The 20,086-nt window shown below is 43.9% G+C and overlaps 1 protein-coding gene across 1 annotated transcript in view; it reads right to left on the bottom strand.

Moving 5' to 3' along the window:
- ADAMTS10 (ADAM metallopeptidase with thrombospondin type 1 motif 10) overlaps nt 1–20,086 on the bottom strand; it is an 81,035-nt gene that overhangs the window by 29,366 nt on the left and 31,583 nt on the right. The window contains exons 8-16 of the mRNA XM_026698996.2: nt 18,566–18,609; nt 16,678–16,783; nt 15,838–15,984; nt 15,586–15,727; nt 11,322–11,429; nt 10,146–10,291; nt 9,987–10,050; nt 6,297–6,399; nt 1,061–1,194 (exon numbers count right to left, since the gene is read on the bottom strand). Of these exons, the coding sequence (XP_026554781.2) occupies nt 1,061–1,194; nt 6,297–6,399; nt 9,987–10,050; nt 10,146–10,291; nt 11,322–11,429; nt 15,586–15,727; nt 15,838–15,984; nt 16,678–16,783; nt 18,566–18,609 (994 nt within the window). The remainder of the gene's footprint in view (nt 1–1,060; nt 1,195–6,296; nt 6,400–9,986; nt 10,051–10,145; nt 10,292–11,321; nt 11,430–15,585; nt 15,728–15,837; nt 15,985–16,677; nt 16,784–18,565; nt 18,610–20,086) is intronic.

The raw sequence follows: 20,086 nt of genomic DNA, 5'->3' as shown, positions 1-20,086 counted from the left end.
TGAGAAAGGATTTTTCAAAATGATCATCAGAGCATTAGTATTTTGTATATTATTATTAATACGCTCTGATGCTAAGGAGTTCTACTCCCCCTACCCACCTGAAAAGAAATCTGTTCCAAATGCAAAACACAAGCAGAGGAGAGGAGTTTCAGCTTTAGTTTCACAGCACCAAGCAGCTTTAGTACAGAACAGTTGAGCTAAGGCACGCCCAGGCTCCTTGCTGTCTCTTTCTTGCTCACACAGCAAATACTGTTTTAGTTTCCAAACAGCTCTCAACTCTTTCACACACTGACAGGACACTAGCCAGATGAATACTGATGGATGCTAGTAGGCAGAGGCAAAAAAAATTTCCTCTTATTTTCCTCCCCAAAAACTAAGTCCGACCACATAGTTTCATAGTGAAGCACGAGTATCGAGTTAGTTTATCTCATAATCTTTTATAGCCACCTGAACAAACACGATAAATATATCTTGTGCCAGTGAATTCCATTGGTTAATTCTCCAATGGAGAAGGTATTAATGCACCTAATTGTATTCTTACATTTACCTTCAAATTAAGTCCAGAAGTAGCATACAAGAAGTCCCTGACTTACAATCGGTCACTTAACAACTGTTGGACGTTACAACAGACCTACTTTGCAGGTACTTACAACCTGTATTCGAAATTCTGAGGGCTACCACCCTGCAGACACATGACTGCACTTTGGGCTTTCAGCAACACTTATCGCCATTTGCAACATTCCCCGTTAGTCACATGACTGCTTTTATGATAGTTTTGCCAAAACCCAGAATTTACTTCCAGTTTTCAGCAAAATGGGCCACTTAGCAGATCACTGGTTTGTTTCATTACTGCAGAGTTAACAACTGTTGCAAAAAAGATTATAAAATCAGGTTGGTCATGTGGGTGGCCTGATTTACGATTGTCATGACTCACGACTGTGATCGGCAAGCTCCATTATGGTCGTAAGTCGAGGACTATCTGTATTGCGCCGGAGCAATAAGCCGAGAGTACCGTATGGACAAGAAAGACCAATGGCTTGAGTAACACACGGCTGGTCACCTTGCACTCTCCGCTGACGCAGATGTCGTGGGAGTCCTGGCGGCAGGGCGTTCCATCAATCACCGCTGCAGCCCTCTCTGTGTAGAAGTTAAAACCTTCAGCCAAACAGTTGAGCGAACAGGATTTGACACCACCTGCAAGCCGGTAATTAATTCACATGAGTTTATCACAGGCTGGATTCACTGGTGGGATTCAAAATGTTTTATTATCGGTTATGTGGGCGTGCCTAGGTGGGCGTGTCTAGGTGGGCATGGCCATGTGACTAGGTGGGCGTGGCTTCTTTTGGAGCACCCCCTCCCACCCCTGTTTTTGGGGCCTTCTGGGTCTCAGGCAAGCCTCCTTGGGGAGGGGACTCAGGAAGGCAAAAAAGAGAGCCTGGGAGAGGCACGCGGCACCCACCCCCATGCTTCATTTGGGGGCCTTCATTTGGGGGCCGTTTTTGCTCCCAGGAAACTTCCCTGGGGCCCAGGAAGGCAAAAAATGGAGTGGGGGGGGAGGGCTGTGCCTGGGCAAAACAGTAAGACAGCGAGGGGAATTCTAGCACAGCTGATTGTAGGAACAGCTGATCGTTGGGAGGGGGAAATACCTTTAGGAAGAACACAGCGATGTCAGGCATGTGTGCGATGTTACGCATGTGCCATAAGGACTGACTGGGTGGGGAGGAGGGGCAACTGGGTCAGGGACGTGGCCAGCCAGAAGTTACTACCGCTACGGTGACCCACGCCAAATCCTTGCTACTGGTTCAGCTGAAAACAGTGCGAACTGGCTGAACACCACCATTGGCTGGACTGCAGAATAGCACTGTTACTGAATGCAGAATGAATCTTTACCTAATTATGCAAAAAAAAAAAAAAAGGCGCTCACAGGAGAGCCTGCCTGTCAGCTGCGCTGGGCACCCCAGGCAAAGCTCTTTGCGCTCTGCCCGGTGCCAGGCAGGGATGGCAGCTGGGCACTTCTCTTGGGGTGGGCTGATCCTGCGCTGCGGCCCCAGGAGATTTGCCTCCCCATGTAGGGTTGGGCTGCCCTCTCGGGCAGAGGAGGCTTTGTTGTACTGGTAGTAGGGCATCGTTTTTAAAAGAATTGGCTTTGCCTTTGAAGGTGAAGGGAAGGCGGCGACAGGAGCGCCTAAGGCCGAGTGTCTCCGCTGGGCTCCGGTTTCAGGGAGGAGCCCTGGCTGGTCGCGCATGGCTGCGCCAAACGCCGCAGCGTCGCTCTAAACGCCGTGGCAGCACAGGGAGAAGGGAAAGCAACGGTGGCAGAAGGTCTCCCGATATGAAGTTCTCCACCAACGCCAAAGTCAACGCAGGCAGCACCATATCCGGGTATGCAACAAAAGTACTTCCTAACGGCAAGCACCCCCCACCATTCCCCCCATTTCACATGTTTTAATACAGGCCTTAATTTGGGGGAAGGAGCTTAATTTGATTTTATGCCTATAAAACATGTTGGGACTTCCTATTGGGGGAAGCTGTATTGTTGGAGAAACACGGTATGATTTTTCTATCTCAAATATTGAGTGGGATTTAAGCAATGGACATAACAATATACAGTATTTTCAGACAAAGTCTTATTGCTTCTTGGAATCTTTGGGTTGGCCTCTTTCCAATCTGCCTCTGCTTACATGATTCCCTTAACAACTGTGGCAAAAAAGTCATAACATGGGGCAAAACTCAATTAACTGTTGCTTAGCAACATAAATTTTGGGCTCAATTGTGGTAATAAGTCGAGGACTACTTGTAGTTGGTTAGGCTCCTGGATTTGCACAAAATAGCTGATGGGAGGACTTACAAGTTGACTTACACTTGACCTTTGAGCCATATGCCAAAGGTCTGGGACTTGTTTAAGGAGCTAAAATAATAATTTGGGGTTAAAAGTGCCCCCTCTCCCCTTTACTAACAGGTATATGCTACCTTCTGGACCCTGAATCAACCTGCTTAAGTGCATTGTGTGAACCCAGGCTATCAGCAAGTGAAAGAGACTAGAAGAGGGGAAAACTGAAGTCATGCCTACAAATCTGAACGAAGAAAATTGATTGCATATCCTTCTGTCTTCTTATATTTTAAAATCATTTCAGCTCTGGCTTCCTGGAGTTCTACACTGCTCAGCTCCTTCAGAGGGTGAGCAGCTGAGAAACCTGGAACTTATTAACAGATGTCTCAGAAGTGGTTTGGCTGAATGGCCGAGTCTGAGTGTTTAGCAAAAACAGATGGAAGAGTGGAAAGAAATCTCAGTTTGAAGGATATAAGCCAGCATATGCAGCGTTGGTGAGGTTCTTTTTCTTTTCTTTTTTGGCCAAGGGCCACACTTGACCTTTGAGCCATATGCCAAAGGTCTGGGACTTGTTTAAGGAGCTAAGCATGTTTAAAGGAGAATGCTGGTAAATCAAGAAACCAAGCCCTATAAAGACTAGTTAATAAAAACACTAGGAAGGTTAGCAGGGGTGGGATTCAAAAATCCCAACAACCAGTTCTCTGCCTGGCTGCTGCTGGGTGGGCGTGGCCTACTGGAACTTCCGGGAGGGCTGTTTTTGCCTTTCCCAGAGTCCGGAGGCTTCCCTCAGGCCTCTGGGAGGGTGAAAACGGCCTCCCCTGGGCTCCGGAGACCCTCCAGAAGCCAGGAAACAGGCCCATTTCCACACTTCTGGAACTTCCAGGAGGCCATTTTTTGCCCTCCCAAAGCCTCCATGTGGACCCTACACTTACCTGCATCCAAAATGGGCTGCATGGAAACTCCTTGGCGGGGCGGGGGAAGGGGGGGGGCGGGCAGCCAGTCGGTTCAACTATCGGTTCGGTGAACCAGATGTAAATTTAACCTCCGGTTCGTGTGAACCAGCCTGAACCGGCTGAGTCCCACCCCCTGAAGTTTAGCCTGCAGGACAGAAAATCAGAGAAAAGCACAATGCTGTTTCCTCTTCCCCCCCATTATTATCTCTTACCAGCTATAATGTGACGATAATGGGGGACGATAATGTGAGTCTGCTTTCCATGATTCCACAGAAGAACTAATGGGCAGAAGTGGCAGGGCAGCCATTGGGCTACACCTTCCTATTAACTGTCTAACCCTGGAGCAAACTTCCTTGAGATACGATGGCCTTTTCTTCTCTGCTGGAGTTTTAAGTACAGGCTGTAAATTTGCCTGCCAAGAATGCTGAAGTTGCAAGATTTCGGCACAGAGCAGGGAACTGGATGACCTTCGAAATTCTTTCCAACATAAAAAAATCCTACACAGTATATCTGGGTGGGCAAGCTTTTGGCAGCTGGACGCTGCACAATTTTTTTCCCTTCCTTCAACATTTCCTTAGTGGAGAATTAAAGCTGCAACATGCTAGCCAGAAAATGTCCTTCCCCAGACATTTTAAAGATTATCATGGCATAGCCGAAGGTTTCTGCCTCCTTCTTTCCCTTGCACTCCCCCGCCCCCCCTCGCACTTTACCTGAAGAATTATAAATGCCTATTTCCTGCGTGAAACATTATTTCCTCAGAACGAACACCGTGGGACAGTGTTTCTCAATTTTGGTGGCTTTAAGATGTGTGGACTTTAATTACAACATGACAGCTGGGGAATTCTGGGAGTCTGGACATCTTAAAGTTGGCAAGGCTGAGCTGTTGCAGCATTTCAAAATATGTTTTCATTACAAAATCTTTTTTGTGTGTGCGTGCGTGTGTCTTCATTCCTTGTCCCAAAGGAATTAGCTGCAATAATAAATTCACCATGAAAAACCATCCAATTTTTTTTTGACAATCTCCCCTGTCTGGATTCCTCTCCACAGCCTTTCCTGGGTCTTTTCTCCCTTGTTTCTGTCTGCTGCCTTGTTGCTATTTCTATATTGAGAGTAGCGGGTGGGGAATGTGAAATTCCACACAATCTCTGAAACAGCTTGAGCTGAGCAGTCCCCTTGTGGATGCCTCTTTTTGCCGTTGTAAATCAGAGTTTAAAAAATAAGAGCTGCCTGGAAAAGCACCTTATTTCCTTTTTTCCCCTCTCGTGTGTCTATATCTCATTTTCTCAGCTATTTGCACAGCTGGATTAAGACCAACTGGTGCCTTAAGCAATAGTAACTCCTCAGGACTCCATTGCTTAACACAAGATATTAAGATTCAATGTGGTAAAGGTGAAATAAGTTATTAAAAATTCAGTTTTCTCCCAGGCTATTTTCCAGGTTAGAGACCTCATGACTATATTATATTATTTTTATAAGAAAATTAACTCTAAATATAATAAATATAAGCCAATTATTTGCTTAAAAAGGGGGCGATAGAGAAAAGGCAAATTTTCAACCATCTTGAAAGCGTTTTTAAAGAACATTATATCCTTCAAAAATTAGGAGACCGCAGGACAAAGTAGAATCCCAAAGCAATAAACGGATGAATGAAAATTGACTTAACACTTCTAATAACTTTGTGTTTTTATTACTTCAATACAATTGTACCCCAGAGGGCCACAAGCACACCTCAATTGTCTCAAATGAGGGAACTCATTTGTCAGTTACTGGCCTGTAAGAATACAATATTCTACAGTTGGCAGGACTGAGATAGGATAAGGCATCCTTTCTTTATGGACCATGACAGAAGCCAGACAATAGCTGTTAGATATACTAATAAAGGAAAAGGTTTCCTCCTGTCCAGTTGAGTCCAACTCACACGACCACAGATGCTCATCTCTGTTTTTTAGCTGAGGGAGCCAGCGCTGTCAGAAGACACTTCTGTGGTCATGTGACCAGCTGAGGCACACAGAACATTGTTACCTTCCTACCGAAGTGGTACCTATTCATCTGCTCACATTTACATGTTTTCAGACTGCTAGGTGGGCAGGAGCTATGGCAAGTAATGGGAGCTCACCCCGCGCGTAGCACTTGGGTCTCGAATTCAGTCTGTCAGCTTTCAACTCAGCGTCTTTAACCGCTGAGCCATCATTGCCCCTTGCAAATATGCTGATAGCAGCTTACAATTTTCTGAGTGTTAAACTTGACAGAGCATGCACAAAAACCCAACCCAACTCAAAACCTCCCTAGGAAAAACACTTTGGACCTTTAGGATTCAACCTGCATAGAATTCTCACTGACTGTTGGAGAGAAAAATGGAAAAGCACAGATAGGATTGGAACAGGGTGCCCTGGAAACACAACACAGTGGGCCAATTGTGCAAAAACATCCCACTCTGCAAAATTTTATTAACTTCCACTTATGTTAAGTCTACGTGGATGTTGAAGCAGTCTGTTGGAAAATGCTACACTTACCCCCTCGGTATGTCTTCCAGGTATAGTATTTTCCCCGAAAGGGGATGTGATCAAATTCGGCACATTGAACCTCTCGGAAGTCTTTTGACCCAGGAAGACAATCCTAAAGCAGGGTAAGAATCAAGGAAGAAAGGAAAATCCCAGAATTATTATCAACAGCTGGATTTGATTATGTCCACCAATGCATGGATGGTAAGCTTTTTCTGGCTCCTGATTAAAAAAAAACATCATGATGAAGGTGAAATAAAAATATTTGGTTGTTAGGATGGAGCCTAACCTTGAAATGTAGGGACTCCAGGAAAAGATTTTGGAGTTTTTTTTTTGTTTTCTTTTGCATTGAGATATATTCAAATAGAAAGTAAATCTATTTGTGACTCTTAACTATTACAGATGGGGGAAAAATGCTACATGAAGGAAGTCCTCAACTTACAACTATCTGCTTAGCAATTACCGTATTTCCCCATGTATAAGCCACCCCTTTTTTCCAAAATTTTCAAGCCCAAAAAGTAGGGGGGTGGCATATACAAAGCAGGTACACTTTTTATATGTGAAAAATGCATAAAATAATAAAGTAGGAATAAACTGGTTTTCCAGCAGTATGCTATACTTTTTGTAAAAATTGTACGTGATGATACGATTACGAGTGCGAGTACGCGATAGAAATGCATACGCTAGGCATCGGCCTGAATGCTGCGTTCCTACTCTCGTTCGATGCGTGATTGCTAGCGTCGCTTCGCACCGCTTTCGGCGTCATGACCGAAGTTGTAGATCTAGGCGTCGAATTTTGTTTCTTTGTAAATTTTCTTTCTTCATAACTTGTTTCTCTAATAAAATATTTTTTTCAAAACTTCACAGTCCAAAAATTGGGGGGGGTGGCTTATACAAAGGGGGTGCTTATACATGGGGAAATACGGTATTCAAAAGTACAGCAGAACTGGAAAAAAGTGACTTAGGACTAGTCCTTGCACTTACAACCGTTGCAGCCTCTCCAGGGTCACATGATCAAAATATGGGTGTGTGGGTAACCAAATATTTGTATTTATAATGGTAGCAGCATCCCAAGGTTAATGAGATCACCATATGTGACCTTCCCAGATGGCTTCCAACAAGCAAAGTCAATGGGAGGAGCCAGATTCATTTAACGACCACATGATTTACTTCACAACTTTAGTGATTCTCTTAACAACCGTGGCAAAGAGGTGGTAACATGAGGCACCTCGCTTAAGTTGCTTAGCAACAGAACGTCTTGTCCCAATTGCGGTTGTAAGTAGAAGACGGACCAGGGGAGAAGGACCAGGGGAAACATGATAGCAGTCTTCCAATATTTGAAGGGCTGCCACAAAGAGGAAGTGGGGTCAATCTATTTTCTAAAGCACCCGAAGGCCAGACAAGGAATAATGGATGGAAACTGAACAAGGAGAGATTCAACCTGGAAATAAGGAGAAACTTTCTGACAGTGAGAACAATCAACCAATGGAACAGAAATTGCCCTCGGAAGTTGTGGGAGCGCCATCACTTGAGACTTTCAAGAAGAGATTGGACTGCCATTTGTCAGAAATGGTGTAGGGTCTCCCACTTGGGCAGGGGGTTGTACTAGATGACCTACAAGTTCCCTTCTGATTATCTGTTATCTGTTACTACCCGTACAAGGAATTCTGTGGCCGAATTTGCAGACAATTTTACGGGTTCACCTAATAGACTGAACCATTAATTAGCCAAGTGGTCTAGATTCACACAATGCATAGCCCCAAAACAAGAACATAAACACAAAACTAAAACCCCATGCCACCAACTGAAGTTAAAACTGACCCTGCTTAGCATTTTGGATGAATGCAGACATGTTGTTTTTAACTGCCCTGATTAAGTAACCCCTGATGGATGTATCCCGGGAATATATAACACAGGGAAACTGGTGCCTCTCACAGCTCTACAAAAGGGAACTTTTGATAATAATTTCCCCCAAAGACTATCTGAAAGTGATTTTTAATTTCAAAATATTGCCTGGGGTGGGGGAAGGAAAGAAGCTGCTTGGTGCAGCTTTGAGAAAACTTGTAGCAGGCATAGCGGGAGGTGCAAAGAGGATAAAGTCTCAACTCCACATTATTAAACAACAACGAATTATCTTTCAACCAAAATGACTCATGAGGTTTGAAGAATTTTCTATGAATTCCCACCAGCCGGCCAACCCAAAATTCCTTACAGCTAAATGCAATTTCAGGCAGCGTCAAAGAAGTGCAGCTTGCAAGTATGGGAAGTATTAGCGGTGGTTCTGATGCAAGTTTAGGTATCGTGTCTGGTTCTGAGCACCCACCCAATTCAGAAGAATTCAGAAAAAAAATAGAACTGTTGGAGAGAAGCGCAAAAAGGATGCTTGGAAATGGATGGAAATATGTTCTGCTAGGAAAGCAGGAAATTTGGTCTAGAGCACAGGTGTCAAACTCACTGCGTCACATTGCTGTCACGTGACCTATTGCAATGTTTTTTTTTCCCCTTTGCGGAGCTGGGGTGAGCGTGGTCTGCATGGGATGCATCTGGCCTGCAGGCCGCTGGTTTGACACGCAATGTTTCTCAACCTAGGCAACGTGAAGATGTGTGGACTACATGCTGGCTGGGGAAATCTGGGAAACGTAGTCCACATATCTTCATGTTGCCAAGGTTGAGAAACACCAGCCTGAAGAAGAGAAGACCAAGGAAAATGTACATATTGATTTTTCTTTCTCTTTCTTTGTTTCTTTCTTCCTTCCTTCCTTCCTTGCCTGCCTTCCTCTCCCTTCCTTTCTTCCTTTCTTTCTTTCTTTCTTTCTTCCTTCCTCTTTCCTTCCTTCCTTCCTTCCTTCCTTCCCTGCCCTTCCTCTCTTCCTTCCTTCCTTCCTTCCTTCCTTCCTTCCTTCCTTCCTTCCTTCCTTCCTTCTCTTCTTCCCTCTTCCTCTGCCTTTCTTTCTCTTTCTTTCTTCCTTCCTTCCTTCCTTCCTTCCTTCCTTCTCTTCCTTCCTTCCTTCCTTCCTCCTTCTCCCTTCCTTCCTTCCTTCCTTCCTTCCCTGCCCTTCCTCTCTTCCTTCCTTCCTTCCTTCCCTGCCTTCCCTCCTCCCTTTATTTCTCTTTCCTTCCTTCCTTCCTTCCTTCCTTCCTTCCTTCCTTGCCTGCCTTCCTCTCCCTCTTTCTTTCTCTTTCTTTCTTTCTTTCTTTCTTTCTTTCTTTCTTTCTTTCTTTTCTTTCTTTCTTTCTTTCTTTCTTCCTTCCTTCCTTCCTTCCTTCCTTCCTTCCTTCCTTCCTTCCTTCCTTCCTTCCTTCCTTGCCTGCCTTTCCTCCCTCCCTCTCCCCCTCCCTCCCTTCCTTCCTTTTCTTATTTCTATAGCTCCTCAAGTACCTGAGGAGGCCCAAACTATTCTGTATCACATGGAATAATGTGCAGAACATGGAATAATGGTTTTAAAATACAGGAAGGCTGATTCACTTGAGTATTGGGGCGGGGAGGCAAGAGAAGCTCAAAAGAGAAGCTTAATTTCCCAGGGAAGAGGTGGGCCCTCCTCCTCCAGATGTGTCTGACAGACACTATACATTATTGTCTCCGGATGACTTAATAGGAATTCCTGCACTGAAAAAGAGGGTTAGACTTGATGGCCTAAACAGTTTTTCCGGCTCTAAATTTCTAGGATGTTGCACAGTGTGTTTGTGGTTAGTGTTACTCACATCAATGTTACACGACCGGTAGCGCTTTCGTTCCCCTAGGCAGTACCTTCCTCCAATGGTTGGCCTTTTGAAAAAGAAAAAAATATATATATGGGAAAGGATGCATCATTGTGGGCTCACAGTGCGATGCCCAGAGGCTGCACCGAATGTCTGTCTTACCTTGGACTGTCGCAATAGCGAGTGGATGAGGAAACTCCTCCCCCGCAGGTCCGGCTGCACTCTCCCCAGGGGGACCAGGCGCCCCATGCTCCATCCACCCCTTCTGGCCGCATGCCGAAAGGTACGCATTCCCGCTTGTAGCACCACTGAGTAGGGTGGAGGCAAGGTGGATGGAGAGAAAAAAACACAGGCAATATTGCAGAAATTTAAAGTGGCTATTCCTAAAATCCTATTGCTTTAGTCCTTGAGTTACAACCTCGAATTGAGACCAAGTTAGCTAAGCAAGGTGTCAACTTCTTTAAGACCCATCGGACCAGGTTGATGTGCTTGGAACAGTGACACAGGGTGTTTTGAGTCACACCCAATTTTATGTGCTTTTTTTTTTACATGGTTGTTAAGCGAACCGCGGGGTCATTAAGCAAGTCTGGCTTCCCCCCGTTGACTTTGCTGGTCGGACACTAGCTGGGAAGGTCAGAAATGATGATCATAGGACTCCAGGTTGCCGCAACCCTCATAAATACATGCTAGTTGCCAAGCCTGCAAATTTTGACCACATGATTGTGGGGATGCTGTGATGGTCCTAAGTGCTAGGAATGGTTGTAGGTCACTTTTCTGAGTGCTGTTGTAACTTCAGTCACTAAATGAATGGTTGTATATCGAGGACTGTCTGTACCCTTGAATATGTCACCAATGTTTTACCCCGAGTTCCTGTTTTGAATATAGGTATGATTTATAAAAATAAAGGAAGCCATCCCCAATTGGCTCATTTGTTACAGGAAGTCACAGTACTAGGTAGAAGTATTTGGGGTCCCAGCTCAGGTGCAACAGGAATCTTCTGCATGCAAAGACTAGATGTGCTGACCAATGACCAATGTACTGTGCTGATGTACTGATGTACTGACCAATGAGCCTTTATTGTACTAATTAGATCAGCGGTAAATCTAAATTTACTGACAAAAAAATAAAGGGAGAGTAGTATAGCTTTTTAGCTCTCATCAGCTAGTCATACCCTTCTGGGATCAAACCATTAGTTAGATCAGTGTTTTTCAAACTTGGCAATTGGAAGATATATGGACTTCATGTTGGCTGGGGAATTCTGGGAGTTGTAGTCCACGTATCTTCCAGTGGCCAGGTCTGAGATGCTCATCCCTTCCTGATATCATGGTTTTTCCTTACCCCCTTTTCAATGGTGTTAGTCTGGCATATGGTCCCTTCTGCAGCTGGAATACTGTTGGTGATACACCGGTTGCTCTTGCTAAGACACCACAGCTCATTGCAAACTTCCTGGATGACAAACAAAATAACAGTTGGTGGATTGTAGGAACAGGAAAAGAGAGAGTGCCAAGAAGAGTAATGGGGTGGGATACGGAGCTGAGAGAATTCAGTTTTGGTTTAGCTGACTTTTTCATTTTTCCAGCCATAAGTAGTTTTGAATCAATTGTTTCAGCCTTGATTATGCATGTTTTTAATTTTTTCTTGGAAACTCACATGATTTTTTTGCAGATTGTCCAAGGATCATTTTATAGTCATTTTCTGCATATTTCTGCATTAGATTTTTCTAACCCACTGTCTTCGATAATCTGTATTTTCTCCTTATAAACATACATTAGAATGCAATTCTTGAATTTACAAAATTTGGAAAAAGTAGAGTTTGCAGTAGGTAAGTGTCTTCTTCACAAACAAAAAACTGCATACATTTGCATCAAAATAATCTCAAGCTGATTGCTTCCCTAGCTATTTGCAGATCTGAATTAAAAATGGGAGTACTGATGCAATCTTTCAGCTATCTGAAATAAGCAGAAAAATGGTCTTCCAACCGGCCACAAATAAACATGAAGTTAACCCTAAAGACAAATGCAAATTTAGAGTGTACGGATTATAGCAATAAATAATTAAAACAGGTTTGTTCTATACAATATAAGGATATGTTCATTTTCCCATACGTGGTCACCTTTATTCAGCACACTTACTTTATGAACATGAATGTGGTTTTATATATATATATATATAAATCAGGTCCAAACGAGGAAATGCTATACAATACAGGTAATCCTCAACTTATGATCAGAATTGGGGTCAGAATTTTCATTGCTAAGGTAGGCAGTAGTTAAGAGAGTCGCACCCCTGTCTGTCATGGTTGTTAAGAAAACCACTGCAGTTAAGTCAGGGGTGTCAAACTCAAGGCTGGATCGGCCTGCAGGATGCTTAGATCTGGCCTGCACAGCCATCCTAGAAACGAGGGATGGCCCGCGGTCACTGGTGGGATTCAAATTGATTTACTACTGATTCTGTGGGTACGAAAGGGTAAGGATACTGTAAAATCTCCAATGAGAGGTGGTATTTGCCGGTTCTCTGAACTACTCAAAATTTCTGCTACTGGTTCTCCAGAACTGGTCAGAACCTGCTGAATACCACCTCTGCCTGTGGTGCCTCTGCCAGTGAAAATGGAGTTTGGGAGGGCCACTTGCACAGAGGGTTGCAGGAGGCCGTCGCAGCCAGAAACTGAGCTTGGGAGCCCGTTTTCACTTGGCAGAGTGCTCGGGCCACCACAGGCGCCCCTGACACGAGTGACGTGGAGCTGGCCATGCCTACCCTGGCCACACCCACCCCGGCCCACGGAGGTCAAACACAACCCTGATGCGGTCCTCAACGAAATTGAGTTTGACACCCCTGAGTTAAGTGAATCATGTGGTTATATTGACTTTGCTTGTCAGAAGCTGGCTGGGAAGGCCACAAATCTTGATCACATGACTCTGGGATGCTGCTAGCTTCGTAAAATACATGCTGTTTGCCAAGTGCCCAAATTTGGATCAGATATCCCTGTGGATTCTGTTTCAGTTGTAAGTGTGAGGAATGGTTCTAAGTCATTTCTTTCAGTGCCGTTGTAATTTCAAATATCGTTAAACAAACGGTTGTAAGTCAAGGACTACCTGTAAGATTACATTTATAATGAACTACAATTTCTTCCATTTGATAGCACACAGCTACAAGTTTCCTGCACACGAATGAATATCACAGGGGAAAAACGTGTGGGCTTATTTTCCATCGTCCTAGTAGTCTTTGGCTTACGACCACAATGGAGCCCAACTTTCTGTTGCTAAGCGAGATAGTTAAGTGAGTTAAGTGCCCCATTTTACGATTTTTCTTGCCACAGTTGTTAAGTGAATCACCGCAGTTGTTAATTTGTAACACGGCTGTTAAGTGAATCTGGCTTCCCCATTGACTCTGCTTGTCAGAAGGTTGCAAAAGGTGATCACATGACGCCCCCCGCCCCCCCCTGCCCCCAGGGACACTGCAACCATCATAAATATGAACCGGTTTCCATGCACCCAAATTTTGGTCGCGTAACCATGAGGATGCTGCAATGGTCATAAGTATGAAAAACAGTCATCTTTTTCAGTGCTGTTGTAACTTCAAACAGTCACTAAATCAACGGTTGTAGGTTGAAGACTACCTATACCTGAAGTAAGACAAGAATCAACAGATAGAAGCTTTATAGTTGGAGAGAGAAACTTGAAACAAGGAGGCTATGAGAGCAGTGGGACAGCCTGTCTTCTGAAACAGTAGTGGCTCCATCACTAGAGGTTTCCAAGGAAAGGCTGGTCAGCCCTCTGTCTGGGATGCTTTAAAGCAGGGGGCCTTCAAACTTGACAGCTTGAAGACTTGTGGACTTCAACGCCCAGAATTAGCTCTGGAATTCTGGGAGTTGAAGTCCACAAGTCTTAAACTTGCCAAGTTTGAAGACCCTTGCTTTAAAGATTCCTGCCCTGGGCAGGGGATTGGGCTAGAAAATCTCCAAAATCTCTTCTCGCTCTAGCATTTATGATTCTATAATTCTACAGGAAATGTAACTGAGTCTCTCTGTGTCTTTTTTTCCTCGGATAGATAGATAGATAGATAGATAGATAGATAGATAGATAGATAGATAGATAGATAGATAGATAGATACATACATACATACATACATACATACATACATACATACATACATACATATTGCTCTTCATTGGGGACTGTCAACTAAAAAGATACTCTTTTGGTCTTTTTAGCTGCCAGAAAAAAGGAGTGAGGGAAAACATAGCATTCTTCAAATGCCTAGATAATCACCTCAGCAGCCCAAAGTTGTCGGAGCATAATAAAGTTATTGGAGAGCATGATGCATGACTCTTGGAGACTGATGTGTCCCATTGCAGAAGTCACATCCAGGGGGTGGGGGAAAGTCCAGGGTCAAGGGGGAAATGTATGATGCGATTTAGTATTGGCTGCACACAGCCACGCACCAACATGGCAATTTCTAATAAACCAATTTACTTTTTCTGAGATGTGGCTAGAGACTTTTGATTTGAATGAGGGTGGATTTGTTGAAGCTCTGACAGGGACGCTGAAATAAGTACAAGGAACATTATTATTTTGGCTTTAAGAAATGCACCATCCTCTCTGACTCCTTATAAGCTGTCAATCTGATCGGTATAAAAGCACATTATTACAATGACTGATCAGAAATAACCAAACATCAAGGGCACCTCACTCAATTCAGGAAAAAGTTAGACATGACTAACAGGTTGAAAAGATGTTATGGTTGATGCAAAAATCATGACAGTCATAAAGTGAGTGATGGCAGCTGATTTTAAAACCTTTGTTGTGATGCTTGTTAAGGGAAAGCAATGTCCATTACTTGAATGACATGGTTGTTAAGTGAATCCATTGTTCACTATGGGCAGTTTTCTTTTTTTCTGGAAACCAGAAGTACATGCTGGTTTTCAGCAAAAACATCATAAATTCAGGTCATGTGATCACAGGATGCTACAAGCAGCCTGTCAACTCTGAAGCTGGCCTGACTGAGCCATATTGGAGGCTTCAGTGTTGCCACAATGGTGCTGAGGGATAGGGAGGGGTGGAGGGAATATAGCTGGAGTTTTGTAGCCAAAACAAAATAGTTTCCCTTGAGAACCAAGGGCATTCCCACTGGTGGCTGAAGAGAGGAGAAGTGAAGTTTCCAAGCAACCGAACAGCACGTTGATTGGGCCATGTGACTGATTGTTTGGGAAAGGGGGGGAAACTTTAGTTTTAATTAGGTGAAAACCACAGGAACCTTTAGAGTCGGTTTTCACCAGTCAGTGCCAATATGATATGTCCAACAAACTTGTTCTTTGAGGACCTACTTGCCTCGGAGTTCTATTTGCTATGGATGTATTATTTGGAGCCCCAAATGTGAGCCAGTTTCCAAGCATCTAAAATAGGGTCACACAGCCCCAGAGGGAGGGAACTGGATGTCAGAACTTGGAATCATAAGTAGCTTTATTAGGATTCATCATAACTTCAGATGGACACTATGTGAGTGGTCGTAAGTTGAGGACTACCTCCAATGTTTTTGCCTAACTAAAATTCCTTCCTTCCAACCCCTTGGGAATCAAGAGGAAAAGCAGGAAGGCTTCTCTACCCCATATTTACACTGGCGAGATTTTGTTCCGTACTGAAGCCGGCACTGCTCGTCTGCATCGTAGGCTTGCCCTGGAGCCACTGTAGGGTAGATGAAGTCTTGCTTGGGTGGAGCATTATTCAGGCAGAGTCCCATTCCAGAGCTAGAGGTAGAGGGAGCACAAGTTATGAGTGACAAGGATTTGGGAGAAAAGAACCCCAGTTTTGGGGGGGAAACGAGGAACATTCGATAATGAAGTGAGTCAAATCTTACTCCAGGAAGCTGGTTATATAATCTCTACTGCATGCTGACCACACAAAGGGGTTGGTCTTCATAGTAATATGAGCTGCCATGAGTTTAGCCGTCTCCCGTCCCCGGGCTCCACAGCTATTTCCAACACCATCATGGTTCATGCCAAACCTGAAAAAGGGGAGAAACATTATGGTTTGTTTTTTTAAACATCTGGAAGGGCCTTCCCCATCCAAGGAAGATGGAAACCCGAAATGGGTGCACTACAGATATTCAGCAGGTTCTGACCAGTTCTGGAGAACCGGTAGCGGACATGTTGAGTAGTTTGGAGAACCAGCAAATACCACCTGACTGGCCCCGCCCCCATCTGTTCTCTGCCTCCTGAGTCCCAGCTGATTGGCTGCTTCTTCTTTGGTTGCCCTGCACAGGAGAACAGAGCTGGAAAGCAGGTTAGTGGGGTGGAGTGGGATGGGAATGGGGATTTTTCAGTATCCTTCCCCTGCCATGCTCACCAAGCCACACTCACCAAGCCACACCACACCCACCAAGCCACGCCCACAGAACCGGTAGTAAAAAAAAAATTGAACTGGTGCACTAACACTCTTTCGCAAGGCCCTGAAGACGTGGTTCTGCCAACAGGCCTGAGGAATCTAGAGCAGGATGGAGCCTATGAAACGGCTGGTATGAATGTGTGTTGTCGCCCACCTGGGGGGGGTTATTATTTTTCTTTTTTCTTATTTTTATTTCTTTTATATTGTGTTTTTATATAAGCCACCTTGAGTCGCCATATGCGAGTAGGTGGACTATTTCTAAGTAAATAAATAAATGAGTAGCATGAAAGTTGCTTGCATATGGTACACTTACGTGTGGCCTATCTCGTGAGCAATGGTGAAAGCTGTGGCCAAGCCGAGATCTTCATTGATGCTGCAGCTCCTTTCACGTTCACACATGCCACCCACAGGGGCCAATCCTGGGGAAGGGAAAAACATGACCATGGGGAGCGGAAGCGAAGTCTACCCACTTTGTGGTTCTAGCCCACTTCCCAATTCAGTTTTTAGTAGTGTTAATGATTTAAAAATGTTCATTAATTAGTTCATTTAGAGCATGGCTCTCTTTAGGACCTGTGGACTTCAACTCCCAGAATTCCTGAGCCAATATGGCTGGTTCAGGAATTCTGGGAATTGAAGCCCACAAGTAGCTGCCTCCCTGTGTTAAAAGGCAAGTTAATAGACATCACCTTAAAAACAACAACACATTTCCCCATATTATTAATTATATCAAGGCTATTATATTGCTGCCCTCCAAGCCCCGTACTTGCGAATCTGTTACAGATTTCATCTATCACAAGTTGCCACAATGGACAATCCCAGTTCACTATTTGAAACTTTTTGAGAGACTGAATGTTTTCCTTCAGCCATTCTTTGCAAGCAACGAGTGAGGATGATTGTAGCTCAACAAACGTGCTTAACTGCAACTCCCAGAATCCTTAGCCAATGTGGCATAATTCTCCTCCTAAGGAAATACTACTACTATGTAAACCTACTCCAAGGCCAACTGTATCCGGAAAAGAAACCAGAATTAAAGATAACAGTAACAGGAAGATTAGGTTACCCCGAATTGGTTGTGTTTACCCCAAGATGCTATAAACCTTACTTCAGATAAGCAAAATATAATTGCCTTACCCTTATAATGGGCCATGCCCTTACAAACACAACTTCAGGTAGTTCTTGACTTACGACCAAAATGGAGCTGGTGAAGTGGCTGCTGTGGTTGTTAATCAAACCTTGCAATCATTAAGTAAACCCATTGTCCGCTATTGGGCATTTTTGCCCACCCTTCCACCCCCACATGGAAGTAAATCCCAGTTTGATGCAAAAATGTCATTAATCATAGTCACCTGACTGCAGGATGCTGCAAACATCTGTAAATATGGAGTAAATGAGTGTGTGAAATGTAGTCACATAACCCCAGGGCAGTTCTGCCATCTGCACTTTGGAACCCTGTTGTAAGTATCATTTTTTGGTGGTGGTGGGAGGTCCCTTATAACTTCAAACAGTCACAAAGCATCTGGTCATAACTCAAGGACTACCTAATAGCTTAACAAATATTTTGCATCAATCAACACATTAAAAAAATGGCTGAGGATTCCAATGAAACACTATATCATGCTCTACTTATGTCTATGGGATTGGCGGCAGAGGCAAAGGATGAAAATGATGCAATTCATATGCATGATGACCCAACTGCTAATTTTTCATAATGACGTCAAGAGGCACATATTGACAGTGGTGTTTGTTATAGGCCAACAGAGTGGCATTCAGCAGGTTCTGACCAGTTCTGGAGAACCGGTAGTGGAAATTTTGGGTAGTTCAGAGAACCAGCAAATACCACCTCTGACTAGAGATTTTACAGTACGCCCACCAAGCCATGCCCACAGAACCAGTAGTAAAAACAGTTGAATCCCACCACTGGTCTCCAAACCTGACAACTTTAAGACTTGTGAACTTCAACTCCCAGTATTCCCCAGTGAGCACGGCCAGCTAAGGAATTCTGGGAGTTCAAGTCCACAAGTGTTAAAGTTGCCAAGTTTGGAGACCCCTGTGTATAGACACTACTACAAACCCCATTTTGGCCTATTTACTGAGTTGTATGATCCCAGCCCAAGTAAATTTTTTTCCACTTCAAAAAAAACAGCACAAAAAATTAGTGTAGGCTATAACGATAAGCATTTGATGATACATTTTTTACCTACCTAAAGTTCCACAGGGTTTGTTTTTGTAAATGCAAATATCATATCTAGGAGGAGGGGAAAAGAGAAGAAACAAAGAAAAATTTCATATTAGATCAGATTCCATTGCACCGATTAAACTGTGTTTTCTGCAGCGTTATTGTCCGGAAAATGATCACCAAGTGAAGAATCTATGAAAACACCATAGAGCGGATGGGGTATGTAAGCCTAAATTTTGATGTCAATATTTTCATGCATTTTCATCAGTGGGCCTGTTTACAACCATCCCCTGAATGTAAAGTTTGAATAAAATAAAATGGGCCCTGCAAATCACCCTTGAAAGCCAGATGGGTAACTTTGGGCCAGTCTCTTTCTCTCTCTCTCAGCCCAACCCACCTCACAGGGCTGTTATTTGGAAAACAGGAGAAAGAAGAAATATTAGGTATGTTTGCCGTGAAATTATCTATAAAAACAATAAAGGTGGGATATAAATAAAGCAATAAAAATAAATTGGACCGCTGGGAGGGATTAAAGGAATTTGATTGTAATTCTGTTAAATTAAACTATTTTGTTAGGAGCCCTGCTGAGTCTGACCAAATATCCATCAAATTCAACTTCCCACCTTCTTCTGTGACTACAAGAGAGAAAAACAAGCAGACCACGAAAGCAAGAGATTTCCCTAGCACAAGTAACCCTCAGTTTTCAACCACAATTGGGAACCAAATTTCCACTGTTAAGCAAGGTGCTTGTTAAGTGAGTGGCACTTGATTTTACAAAGTTTTGCCCCATGGTTGTTAAGTGAATCACTGCAGTTGCTGCGAATCACATGGTCATTAAGTGAAAAATCCCCCATTGATTTTGCTTGTTGAAAGCTGGCTCGGAAATGTTGCAAATGATTACATACTGGGGCACTGCAACCATCGTAAATGCATTCCGGTTGCCAAGCATCCAAACTCTGATCATGTGCCACAGACATGCTGATGTGAAAATTATAAGCGTGAGGACTGGTTGTATGTATAAATCAGAGGTGGTATTCAGCAGGTTCTGACCAGTTCTGGAGAACCAGTAGCGGAAATTTTGAGTAGTTTGGAGAACTGGCAAATCCCACCTCTGACTGGCCCCGCCCCCATCTATTCTCTGCCTCCCAAGTCCCAGCTGATTGGCTGGGTCTTCTTTGGTTGCCCTGTGCAGGAGAATGGAGCTGGAAAGCAGGTTAGTAGGGTGGGGAGGGAATGGGGATTTTGTAGTATCCTTCCCCTGCCACGCCTTCCAAGCCACACCACGCCCACCAAGCCACACCACGCCCACCAAGCCACGCTCACAGAACCAGTAGTAAAAAATTTTTGAATCCCACCACTGGTATAAATCGCCTTTTTTTAGTGCTTTTTTAGTGCTGTTGTAAGGTCATTAAACGAATGGTTGAAAGTCAAGGGCTAGCTGTACCTTGCTAAACTGCTTGTTAGAGGCGCAGGATTGAAAACTGGGTCTTGGAGAGTTTACGCATTCCCTGGGAATTGGATAAATTTTGTGATGGCACAACTTCAG

Source organism: Pseudonaja textilis, chromosome 1 (assembly GCF_049901715.1).
Source record: "Pseudonaja textilis isolate UNSWEBS1 chromosome 1, rPseTex1.2, whole genome shotgun sequence".
In the NCBI taxonomy this organism is placed as follows: Eukaryota; Metazoa; Chordata; class Lepidosauria; order Squamata; family Elapidae; genus Pseudonaja; species Pseudonaja textilis.
This window is presented reverse-complemented; position numbering and strand designations above follow the sequence as displayed.